Here is an 11550-nt window from a genome sequence, read left to right as displayed (position 1 = left end):
TGATTGGTTTTGTAGAATGATGTATGGATTTTTTTTTCCAAATTTCTATTTCTTAGTAGACGCATTACATAGTTTCTATTTTTGGAACTTCAGAAGGCTTGTTTGGGCTTATACAGACTCCTTTTTGGGTTCCCTTTTTAAACTTGTGTGATTTTTTTAGCTCTACATAGGAGTGGTGTTATTTTTATGACTATATCAAAAAAAATAGATTCTAAATAGACCTCTTATGAAGATTTGTACATCAATTCCAATCTATAATGCACTAAATTAAACTGCCATATAACGATATTATTTTAAGAGGGATTCATGTTTTTAATAACGAGATTTTATTTTGTTATTTTTGTCATTTTGTTGAGGTTTGAAAGGCATACTTTATATATGTCTTATTTTTTCACCTCATGACATCAAACTTGTAGGAACTCTACAAACAACAAATAATTTCTTAAATGCACTCATACAGAGTGCCACAAATTAAATGTGTGTTCTTTAGGGGGAGAATGTTGTACTTAACAGAGATCCATATTGTAGTTGTTCTAATGTTGATTAACATGATCTTGTATTTGCTGAAGTAGTGTCATAGCCAAACATTTCTCTTGGATAAATCTTGAAGTTGTGAAAACAAAAAAGCAACCTAAAAACCTATATCAAAGTAAACCATTAGAATACTAGTTTTCGAAAAATAGTTGCTTGAGAACACAACTATATACCTAGCCTTCCAATACGTCTTAAAATAAATTATTTGATATAATTAACAATGAAATCATTTTTTCAAACAAAAGCAAAATATAGCTTCTTTCAAATTCAACTTATGATGAAAAATAGCAAAAAAAAATTAAAAATAGAATTCTATTTTTTTTTTAACAAAGGGGCAATCCCAAAATATATGTTTCATGTTTTCAATACATAAAAAGAAGGAATAGTTAACTGGCTGAACGATAATGCATCTCAGTAGATATCTCCAACAAGTAGCTTATGATGTATAACTTCCCAAGCTATCAATTGAGTTTGTGCATCAGTTTTGGATTTTTGTATTTGTGTACTCATTTTGGTCCACCTTTTGGCACTAAATTTGCATTCCCATTTATGATTAAGGCAAGGAAGGATCTTCCAATGAGACAATGAATGAAGATAGATTTTTTTAGCGGAAGATAATGGAAATGAGAAGAAGCAAAACATTTTCTTTCTTTAGAAAAATTGCATTCCTTGAGAGTATAAATTTTCATGGATAACTCAAGTGGAACTAATGATTACACAAATATCATAAATTATTTATAGTCGACACTCAACCCAAATTGATCTTTAATTTTCAGCTATGAAGCCCATTCAAAAGCATTAAATTCCAAATGTCTTTATATTGTTAAATCGCGATCTTATACAAATAATAAGCATGTTTAAGAAAACAAATAGCAAGTGGTTGATTAATGTAATTAATAAGTTTAATCCAACATATTGATGATGAAGCAAAAAAGTTGAAATTATGTTGTAGGGAGAAACCATCCCACTATAATAATCGGCAAGCCTATTCCCAAGCCTTCCAAATGGATTGTAAACAAAAAGAGGCCTTGATTTTGAAAAAGGGAGACATAATAAATTTATCAAACCAATTCACAAATTGTCATTTTTTATTTGTTGCAGCTTGAAAAACTCGATTATGAACAAATATTTTCCATGGTTCATCCCCTTTTATGGCTCTGATAATCAACTTCACAACAAGACACAAGCCTTCAATTTTAGGGTTAATGATTCTCAAACCCCGTTTATGTCTCAGTTGAATGCAATGAGACCAGAAAGAATCAAGAAATCCAACATTGTCATCTCATTTAGATCAGAGAATTTTCAAATTTATTTGTCCAAGTCTTCATATTTTCTCGTAGATGGCATCCAACAAGATGAATAGCAAATACGAGAAAAATAAAAATATGCTACCTCAATTAAATAACTTACTTTTAAGTTTGTTTAAGAACCATTTTCACATATCAAAAGCAAAGAGAGACCCCTATACCAAAAAGAATGTAAGATATCTAGTAATCACTTCTTAATAATAGATGTGAATACAGTTGTTAGATAGCATATACTACAAGGGAGAAAAGGGACAAAATGTAATTAATAGTGGCTAAGACTTCTTGGTGGCATCTTGCCATACTTGAAGCCCAATTCATGGGTGTGAGCAACCCTATTAATTGGCTTTGTCTATTGGTAACCAAAATTATGGTGATTATTGCCTATAAATCAAACAATCTTCGTAAAGTTTGATCTTTGTGTGCAAAATGTGGACACCTATGAGAAACGCATGCTCATAACCGTACAAGAAAAAGCCTTGAAAAGTGAAAGTGCCTACGTGTACTGTACACGTGTAACAGTATGTATGAAAAGACACTTGGTTTTCAGCACCCTTATCGTATCGTATACGATAAGCCATTGCAACTCTCTGTCACAACTCAATTCAAACTAACAAAAAATAGCTAGAAATGAACGTACTTTGGTTTTGGAAAATAGTATCCATCTATATATGAGATTTATTTGGTAAGTTGAGGTATTAAGAGTACAGATTATTTACTTCCTTCAACATGATGTGAACAATTAAAATTAATCCTAAACAAAAAAAACTTAAACTAAAATATTTTTTCAATTTCACTTTTTCTAAATGCATCCTAGGTGATTTTTTTGGAAGGAGACACTTTCAATGTGTTCTTAAGGAAAAATATGCACCCAACTTTTTCTTTTTAGCAGTAACATAGATGAGTTTTCTTCCATCACCTATAATGTGTTGACAATAATTAGCTTATTGGGGTCATAGATGCCTTGTGATTATCAGCACTATCAGTGTGAATGACAAGTGTGTAGATGCAAGGAATCTAGTTGTAAACATTACCCGCATGAGACCTTTGCTTGTTTAAATATCTGTACATTGTTTTATCAAATCCATAGACATGTGTGACTAGAAGCCCACTCTTTCAATACTGCACTGTTTTTGCTCATTGTTTTCCAGCTCCCCCAGTTTGCATGTCTGAGGACAGTTTTCAGGTGATGTTCAATGCAGTGGTCATTTTCAAATCTTGTTTTTGTTTTTAATATGGGTGATGATTGTTTTCATGTGGAACTCCATAAAAAAATTGACGAAGTAGAAGGTATTTTTCAGTGTGTATCATATCTGGAGATCAATTTATTGATCCATATTTTTATGAGTAATGATTCACACAAATCCATCTCTCATTAATTTATCGAACCACTTTTTATGAATAGTGATTTCCACAAATCTATGTCTCATCAACTTAATGATCCATATTTTATGTATAGTGATTATTGAAACCTATCTCTCCTCAACATATAAAACCATATTTAATGAATAGTGATTTGTGCAAACCCATCTCTCATCAACTTATTGACCCATATTTTATGAACAGTGATTATCTTGTCAACTTATTGATCCATACTTTATGAATAGTGATTCATGTGAATCCATCTTTCATTAGAATGAGTAGATAATCCTCATTATGATCAAAAAGAGCTAGAGAAAATGGATCAAAAAAACCAGAAACGTTGATGACAAAAGAACTTAGACAGTTAAAATCCAGAAATAACATTATTAAATCTTTCATGGACAGTGGAAATTTCATGTTGTTAATTAAAAAAATTGTTTCTTGTTCTTCAGATTCAAAGTGTTTGGTGTTTTAACATCATATATTTCAGAAATTCTTTTTTTATACCAGAATCTGGATAGTTGATGTGTTTTTGTTACGTTGAGTGCTGTTTTTAGGACAACCATGAAAAAGAAATAAGCTGTCATCCAAATTTAAATGACAGGTATATTTTGTTGTACTATTGTTTATGGCGAGGGAAAAATCAGAAGTTGAAAACGTGTTGTGTTGTTTATTGTCTTTTTAGATGAATTCCAGAACAAGTGAAGTTTACAACAAAATTATGAAGATGGATGCTCAGCATAACAGTAGCAATTCAATCGACCAATTCGGGAAGCATGTTGATGTTGTATGCACTAAGGTTGGTATATGTCAGGAATTGAAAGACAAAAAAATCCAGCTAAATTGTTGAATTCCTCTTGAAAAGTAAGAAAATTTTTACTTGGGGAAGATATAATATTCACCATTTGTACTTCTATCTCTGTTGAAAAACAAAAATACTATAGAAGGTTGCATAAAGGAGTTGTTATGTGTTGGAATTGATAGACTAATATAGAATTAATTGCTTATTATATAGCAAAAAATTGGTGGTTCTGAATTCGGTTGTATTAAAAAGCTCAGCTTCTTGCAGGATCAAGGTTTTGGGTCGAAAAAAAATGGAGAAATTCTCTCAGAACACGTTGATGTTGAAGAAAAGAGAAAAGCCCAGCATACTGAAGATGGATCAGTTGATAGATTTGGAAAACCAGCAATCAAAGGCAAAACAGGGGGGTGGAAGGCTGCCATCCTAATATTAGGTATCCCCATTTTATCAAATTTAGTGGTCTTTGCCTAATGTCTATGGATATGGGAATTCAGTCATAAGAAGCTAAACCATATGTGAAATCTAAAGACAGTTGAGAAAGATCAAAATGGTTTCGTATGAATGAATATGCTGATGAAAATGTAAATCAGATGAGACTAACAAAATTGCTATTATACATAGCTAATGCATTTTACTTCCTTTGTGAATAGTAAACCAGGGATTGGCAACTCTAGCTTTCTTTGGAGTGGGTGTTAACATGGTCTTGTTTTTTACAAGAGTCCTTCAGCAGAACAATGCAGAAGCAGCAAACAATGTGAGCAAGTGGACTGGAACTGTGTATATGTTTTCTCTTGTTGGAGCCTTTCTTAGCGATGCGTACTTGGGACGCCATATGACCTGTGTTTTGTTCCTAGTTATTTTTGTACTTGTAAGTAAATCCACATACCCTTAAAAATGTGATTTTCTTTCTTGGTAAATCTTGGATTAGGTTATGAACAACATTTCAGAAGGTTTTGGGTAAGGTTGGACTGTAATGAGTTTAAGAGTCCAACATATTTTATACTGGTTACATCATTAAGTTGGCAAAAGGATCTTGAATTTATGGGCCCCCTTGTTGCAGATAGATTCTAAGCTTAATATCATTATAAAGTGTTTGTGCTCAGCTTTTATTCCTTACAAAATTAAGTAATATATTTTAACTGCAAATTTAAGAAGTAGATAGTGAATGTTACCTTTGTCTGTAAATATAAATCATTCTCCTATACACACAATAATCCCAACATATGTCCTGTGGAGCTGGACTGATGGGCAGTCTTGATGACACATATTTTAGGCTAATTCGCATTTTCACAGGGAGCAATCACATGTTGTATTTGTCGATATATGTTGTTAAGTGACAGACTAATAAGTACCTGTTGTTTCTGGATTGAACTGTGTACTTAGATTCATTTGTATCAATGTTTCAGATAACACTCCATGATCTATCGTCAAGATGTGAAAAGGGAGCTGAAGGAGAAAATGGATTGTCTCCTTCAGCTCTCTTTTCACATCCTGATGATGGATCATGGAGTATGATCCAAAACGTTGATGTAAACGAATCTTACATGGTTGAACCCAGAAACAACAAAACAACACGTACTTATAAGTATGGACTGTGAAAATCTAATGACTCTAAGTGACAGTCTATTAAAGAGGTTGCTTGGCTCACTAGAGTCTACAAAGCATCCATTCTTGTCGATAGTTACCCCTCTGACCTCTGCAGCACTTAAATAGATAATGATAATCAAAACAATATACATTTTTTATCAAGTAAAAAATTTGGAGATATGAAAACTTCCATTTTAATTTGAATACTCTATGAAAATATCTATTGATTTGATTATCATTATATGAATTCCAAAAGTAGAAACTATGGAAACGCTTACACAAGTATAGCAGCAGGCATCATCTAAGAGGAAAACATCTAGCCAGAGGATTGACAAAGGAATCTATGCAGGGGCTTCCTAATTATATTCAAAAGGGAATATGAATAGATTTAGGGGCCTTTTGTGCAAAAGGCTGCCATGAAATCAGAAAATTAAAGTTTTTTATATTCCATATATTTTCTTTTTGCCTTTCCTGCAAACTTGTCTTAAACATTGACACACAAGCTGCCAATTTGAAATGATTTTTTTGAAAAACTGGTAAAATTGTGAGCAAACAATATTTACCATTTCCACAACAAATCTCACAAGCTATAGGACATTAATTTTCAAACAAAAATCCCTGCACCTGTATTGCAAGGTTAACAGTGGGTTTAGCCTCTTAACTGGGAGAGTTAATATGCCATAACTTAAGGGCCCTCTATTTTCTATGATCAGAGCTAACGTTCATATGCCATGCTTTGTGGGCCCTTTCTTTGCTATGATCACAGCTAAGGTTTATCTGTTCTTTCTTGTGGACCTTCTCCTATATAAAGAGACATTGCTAACTTTCATGTTACATCTTTGTTGGTTTTTGCTTAAATATTAAACATTGTTGTTTGTATCACGCCTCATGGATTTTGTTTAGTTTGTGGTTGTTATTTAGGTATGTTATATTGGTTATTCTGTACTAACACGTGTGGATGGTGGATTTTAACTGACGGAGTGAAGCCAAAATATGACAAACATTTAATCATTTCACTTCTATCAAACCAAAAAAAACATACTATGATTTAGGTTGAAAAAAATTGCAGGGGGGCAGTTTCTTCTAAAATATCCCACATCAATTAAACCTGTTTTGCCATAAGTTTCAGCCGTTCTATCTGTTTCTTGTTTTCTCCTCCTCTTATTTGATATAACACAAGGCTGAGTGGCACTTTTATCATTTCAGCCGTTGCTATCAGTTTCTTGTTCTCTCCTCTTATTTGATATAACATAAGGCTGAGTGGCACTTCTATCATTTCCCGTGTTCATCTTGGTGGAAGATGACTTCTCAGTACATTGGTTCTCTTTCACTCCCTTCAAAGCAAAGTAGCACCTTGATCCATTGTGGTTCTGGGAAAAGAGACACCACTGTAAAGGACTCCCCTGCATTACCAATCCAATCGAAGCCTGCTACCATTGACCCACTAGAACAGTATTCCTCATTCACCAGCCATAGGAACAAAATACCTCTAAATTGAAAATAAAAAACAACTCTTTTTTTTGAGCGGTTATAATGAATTTATAGCCTGGCCAATAATCAGGGGAGACCAAAAATGGGGAACCTCATCCCCTGCATTAACACAACAACAGCAGCTCAGACCCACAAGCACAGTAACATCAGAGTCCGCGAGTGCACCAGCCCAGCAAGGGTCTGGCACAGGCATGAGTACCTGTGAAACCATCAGCATAAATGTCATGAGCACCTGTGAAACCATCAGCATAAATGTTACAACAGTTCACAGTCTGCAAGCACATTGGATCAGCAGAGGCACAAGCCTATGATCACAGTAGCCTAGCAGGGATTTGAACCTTAATGACACTATAAAAAATGCCACAACTTAACCATCACAAAACAGCTCTTTTTTAAAAATAAATAATTTGATTTCAGTTTATTGGATAGAGTAGCTTATCACTTATCATTAACCTATTCTCATTATCCTTAACTGTTAGTAAACCAAACATTTAGATTAGAAACAAATAACTTTTTTTATGATATCAAAAGCTCAGATTGGAAATGGCTTCCAATTAACTTAGTCTCTCTGCCATTAATTGACCATAGATGGAATTTATCTGAAGGAAGTTCTACATTTGCAAAAGGTTCTGTGTATCCAATTTTAAAGATTCTACTCTTAATTCAAAAGTTCTGTATATCAACATTTTAAAAGTTCATTTTTTTTGTTTTATTGGGAACTAATGTGAAGACTCCAATTACAGGGTATAGCAATGCTGGCTCTGTCTGCTCATTTCTTCTTAATAAACCCTCCTGGTTGTGGAAAAGTGGGTTTCAACTGCCAGCATACATTACCATGGGAGAATGGCATATTCTACCTATCCATCTACATGGTGGCCCTGGGGAGCGGAGGATACCAACCTTCCATAGCCACATTTGGAGCAGACCAATTTGATGAAGAAGACACCATAGAATCTGCATCAAAAGTCAGTTTTTTCAGCTGGTTTTATCTGGCCCTTAACTTGGGGTCTCTTATTTCCAACACAGTGCTGGATTACCTGGAAGACAATGGCATGTGGGCATTAGGGTTTTGGGTCTCTTGTGGGGCTGCTGCACTTTCTTTACTGATATACCTGTGGGGTACTCCATTTTACCGTCATCATAGGCCTCGGGGCAATCCTCTCACTCGTTTTGCTCAAGTGTTTGTGGCTGCTACAAGAAATTGTAATGTTGAGGTTGCTTACAGTAAGCTTTATGAACTGCCCAAGAAAGAGTTTGGCCTTCAAGGAAGAAGAATGATTCTGCACAGTGATGGATTCAGGTTCGTGATTTCTTAAAATTATCCACATTTTTTTCATCTTGAAAATTATATTAGGAAAACATTTTAAAAAATAATTAGCCAATATTTTTCCAATTATTCATTATTAAGTTCCCTCCTTTTAGTAAAATTTTGGCTATTAGCCCTCCTACATTTATAAAAAACATATAGAAGTTGTGGAAAAAAAATTAGGTGATTTCTTTAAAGATTATTTTCAACTCTTTTTAACAAACAGCATAGCTCCCTCTCATAAAAGGTATCAATTAATGATATCGAATTTAAACAATCCATAAATTTAATCAGTGTTAAGTAGTCATTACATTAAGCTTCTAGATTAGATTGAGAGAGCTAAGAGACATCAAATGACCAATTGCAGATGGGACCTTCGACTAATAAAGGAGAGGAGGGAGAGGGGTGACGTGGTGGTTTTAGAATTTTTGAAACAAAAATTTAAATTAAACAATGTAATAAAAATCTATATATATAAAACTAACAATGTATTTGATTTTAATTACATATTATTCAATATAAAATCATGTTCAATCATTGATAAATCACAAACTCTTTGAGACCCACTAATTAATAAGGTTTTTTTTGGTTTATTTTTTTTAAGTTCATATATTTATTTTATAAATTGAAAATATCATATCTAATATTTTAATATTATTTTTTGTATATAGCTTTTTGTTTAAATAAAATGTTGAATTATATATACTATATATATATACATGTACATGTAGATAGATATACATATACATACATATGTGTATATGTTATATTTTACTAGAATAATACAATTTTATAACTTATTTTTTATTTGTACACATCAATTTTATTAATTCAATAATTTATTATTTAAACTCATTTTCTTTAATTAAAATTGTTATTTTAAAATAAATTTTCAATTCAATTTTTTTTTTTTAAATTTATTATAATAATATAAAAAAATCTAACATAATAAATTTGAACTAAAGCTAATTGTAGCTTTTTAAAATTTAAACTAATTTTAACATATAATTTCATGTTTGATTGTTGTAAAGGTTTAACAATGACAAATCTTGAACAAATGCATAAGATACATTTTTTTTCACCTTTAAAATTTTAACAACTTATTAGATGAGATAAGATAGAACATAACTAGTATAAATATCTTAGATAGAACATTACAAATATAAATATCTTAAATATATCTATCTAAAAATCAAATATTAATCTTGAAGTGTATATATATATATATATATATATATATATATATATATATATATATATATATATATATATATATATTTTAAAGTTAGACATTTATTTAAAATATCTATATTTGTTAATACTTTTAATATTTTTGTCACCTTTATTTAAATATCAAACTATTTAATTGTAAAATAGTTGATGAACGTCCAAAGGGTTGAGCTTAGTTGGTTAAAGCATTGTTGTGACCTTTGGTCTTCCAATTGTTGTTTCTAGTTTGGTGCTGGAAAGGAGCTAGTATTTGTAATAAGTTTGGATGCTGGAATGAGCAAAAAATGAACTTTGTGATTCTATGATACTTAATACAAAAAATAATTGAAGAATGTACAAATTTTATTTTCAAAATTTAGAGCAGTTCAACAATGTTCTAGAATAATCTCTTTGATAAGATACTAAGAAGTTTGAATTCTGCCTGGTTTTGTAGGTGGCTTGATAAGGCAGCAGCAATGGAAGAACCAGAATACTCACCTAATCTTAACAACAAAACCCAAGAAGATCCATGGCATTTATGCACAGTAACTCAAGTAGAAGAAGTAAAATGCATACTGAGAATGCTACCCATTTGGCTATGCACCATAATATACTCAGTTGTATTCACACAGATGACATCTCTATTTGTAGAGCAAGGCACCACAATGAACACCCACCTGGGAAGATTCAGAATACCACCAGCTAGCATGTCAGTGTTTGACATTCTGAGTGTGGTCACATGGGTGATGTTATACAGGAGAGTTCTAAGCCCCTTTGCCTCTCTTATCACAGGAAACCCAAAAGGCCTCACAGAGCTCCAGCGCATGGGAGTGGGCTTAATAATTGGCATGACTGCCATGTTAGCAGCTGGTCTTGTGGAGTTGGAGCGCCTTAAGAGAATAGAAAAGGGGGCTGGTTTTAAGCCCCTGGGCATATTGTGGCAAGTCCCACAGTATGTTCTGATAGGTGCTTCTGAGGTTTTTATGTATGTTGGGCAATTGGAGTTTTTCAATGCACAAGCACCAGATGGGCTTAAGAGCTTTGGGAGTGCTCTTTGCATGACTTCAATTTCACTTGGGAACTATGTTAGCAGTTTGTTGGTGACAATTGTGATGGATATTACAAAGAGGGAGAATAGCCCTGGTTGGATACCTAGGAACCTTAACAGAGGTCACATGGACCGTTTCTATTTCTTGTTGGCTTTACTTACAACAATTGACTTTGGAGTCTATGTAATTTGTGCTAAATGGTATAGGTGCATTAGTTTATATAGAAATCCAACTATAGAAGATTTAGACCAAGAGCTCATGTGAAGTGTAGATATGGAAGACCATTGTATACTTTCAGTGTAGAGGTAGATCCATATAGATTGTGCTTCATGTGAAGTGTAGATATGGAAGACCATTGTATACTACTTGTTTCAGTGTAGAGGTAGATCCATATAGATTGTGCTTTCATTAAGACTTTAGTGTAATCTACATTTATTGTAATAATGTTTTAAACAATTTTATAAAGTGGATAGGTTTTCATCCTATCTAGTCATTGGTATGAACAAATTGAATGGAGATTATGAGTTTCTAGTTTAACAAAAAAAAAAACCATTTTTTTAATAAATTTTGCTCACATCTTGTAATGATCATTCAAAGGTAGATCTTGGCATTTTGTGAAACTACAATTATAAATTAAGCATTAATTTTGTGCATATCTTCTAATCATCATGATATTCGATGAAATAATATTTCATTTAGGCATTTTGTCAAATAGTTTAGGTGTCTTCAGTGTGCTTTCACATTTCACATACATTTCTTTGAGGTGTTTTGTCAAACAATTCATACATCTTGTCTATAATTTCATATTTGGATACATGTCTCACCAATTTGGAACATAACATAGTTCTCACCAACAAATCTCACTTGCTCTATTACACAACCCAATTATCCATGTAATTATATAAT

At 32.5% G+C, this 11550-nt stretch overlaps 1 protein-coding gene across 3 annotated transcripts; it reads left to right on the top strand.

Annotated features, from left to right (window-relative positions):
* Positions 1-2851: 2851 nt before the first annotated feature.
* Positions 2852-10972, top strand: LOC131076792 (protein NRT1/ PTR FAMILY 7.2). 3 transcript variants are annotated; one of them, XM_058014119.2, is made up of 7 exons: positions 2926-3024; positions 3758-3804; positions 3886-3999; positions 4270-4435; positions 4653-4870; positions 7824-8380; positions 10050-10972. In XM_058014119.2, the coding sequence occupies exons 3-7, from the start codon at positions 3886-3888 to the stop codon at positions 10906-10908; spliced, it is 1914 nt and encodes a 637-aa protein (XP_057870102.2). In that variant the 5' UTR covers positions 2926-3024; positions 3758-3804; the 3' UTR covers positions 10909-10972. The 3 variants fall into 3 exon arrangements, with proteins under 3 accessions (XP_057870101.2, XP_057870102.2, XP_057870103.2); XM_058014118.2 differs by lacking the exon at positions 3758-3804 and having other exon boundaries at positions 2852-3024; XM_058014120.2 differs by lacking the exons at positions 2926-3024; positions 3758-3804 and adding an exon at positions 3072-3128.
* Positions 10973-11550: the final 578 nt, after the last annotated feature.

Source organism: Cryptomeria japonica, chromosome 11 (assembly GCF_030272615.1).
Source record: "Cryptomeria japonica chromosome 11, Sugi_1.0, whole genome shotgun sequence".
Classification (NCBI taxonomy): domain Eukaryota; kingdom Viridiplantae; phylum Streptophyta; class Pinopsida; order Cupressales; family Cupressaceae; genus Cryptomeria; species Cryptomeria japonica.
Note: the sequence above shows the minus strand (reverse complement) of the source record. Positions and strands in the feature narration are given on the sequence as shown.

Bases quoted from the DNA above. Each gene is read 5' to 3' on its own strand.
- LOC131076792 (XM_058014118.2), top strand. From the start codon at position 3,004: ATGTCTGAGGACAGTTTTCAG. The intron at 4,436-4,652 runs GTATCCCCATTT...CTTTGTGAATAG, and splicing joins GGCTGCCATCCTAATATTAG to TAAACCAGGGATTGGCAACT. The intron at 8,381-10,049 runs GTTCGTGATTTC...CTGGTTTTGTAG, and splicing joins CTGCACAGTGATGGATTCAG to GTGGCTTGATAAGGCAGCAG.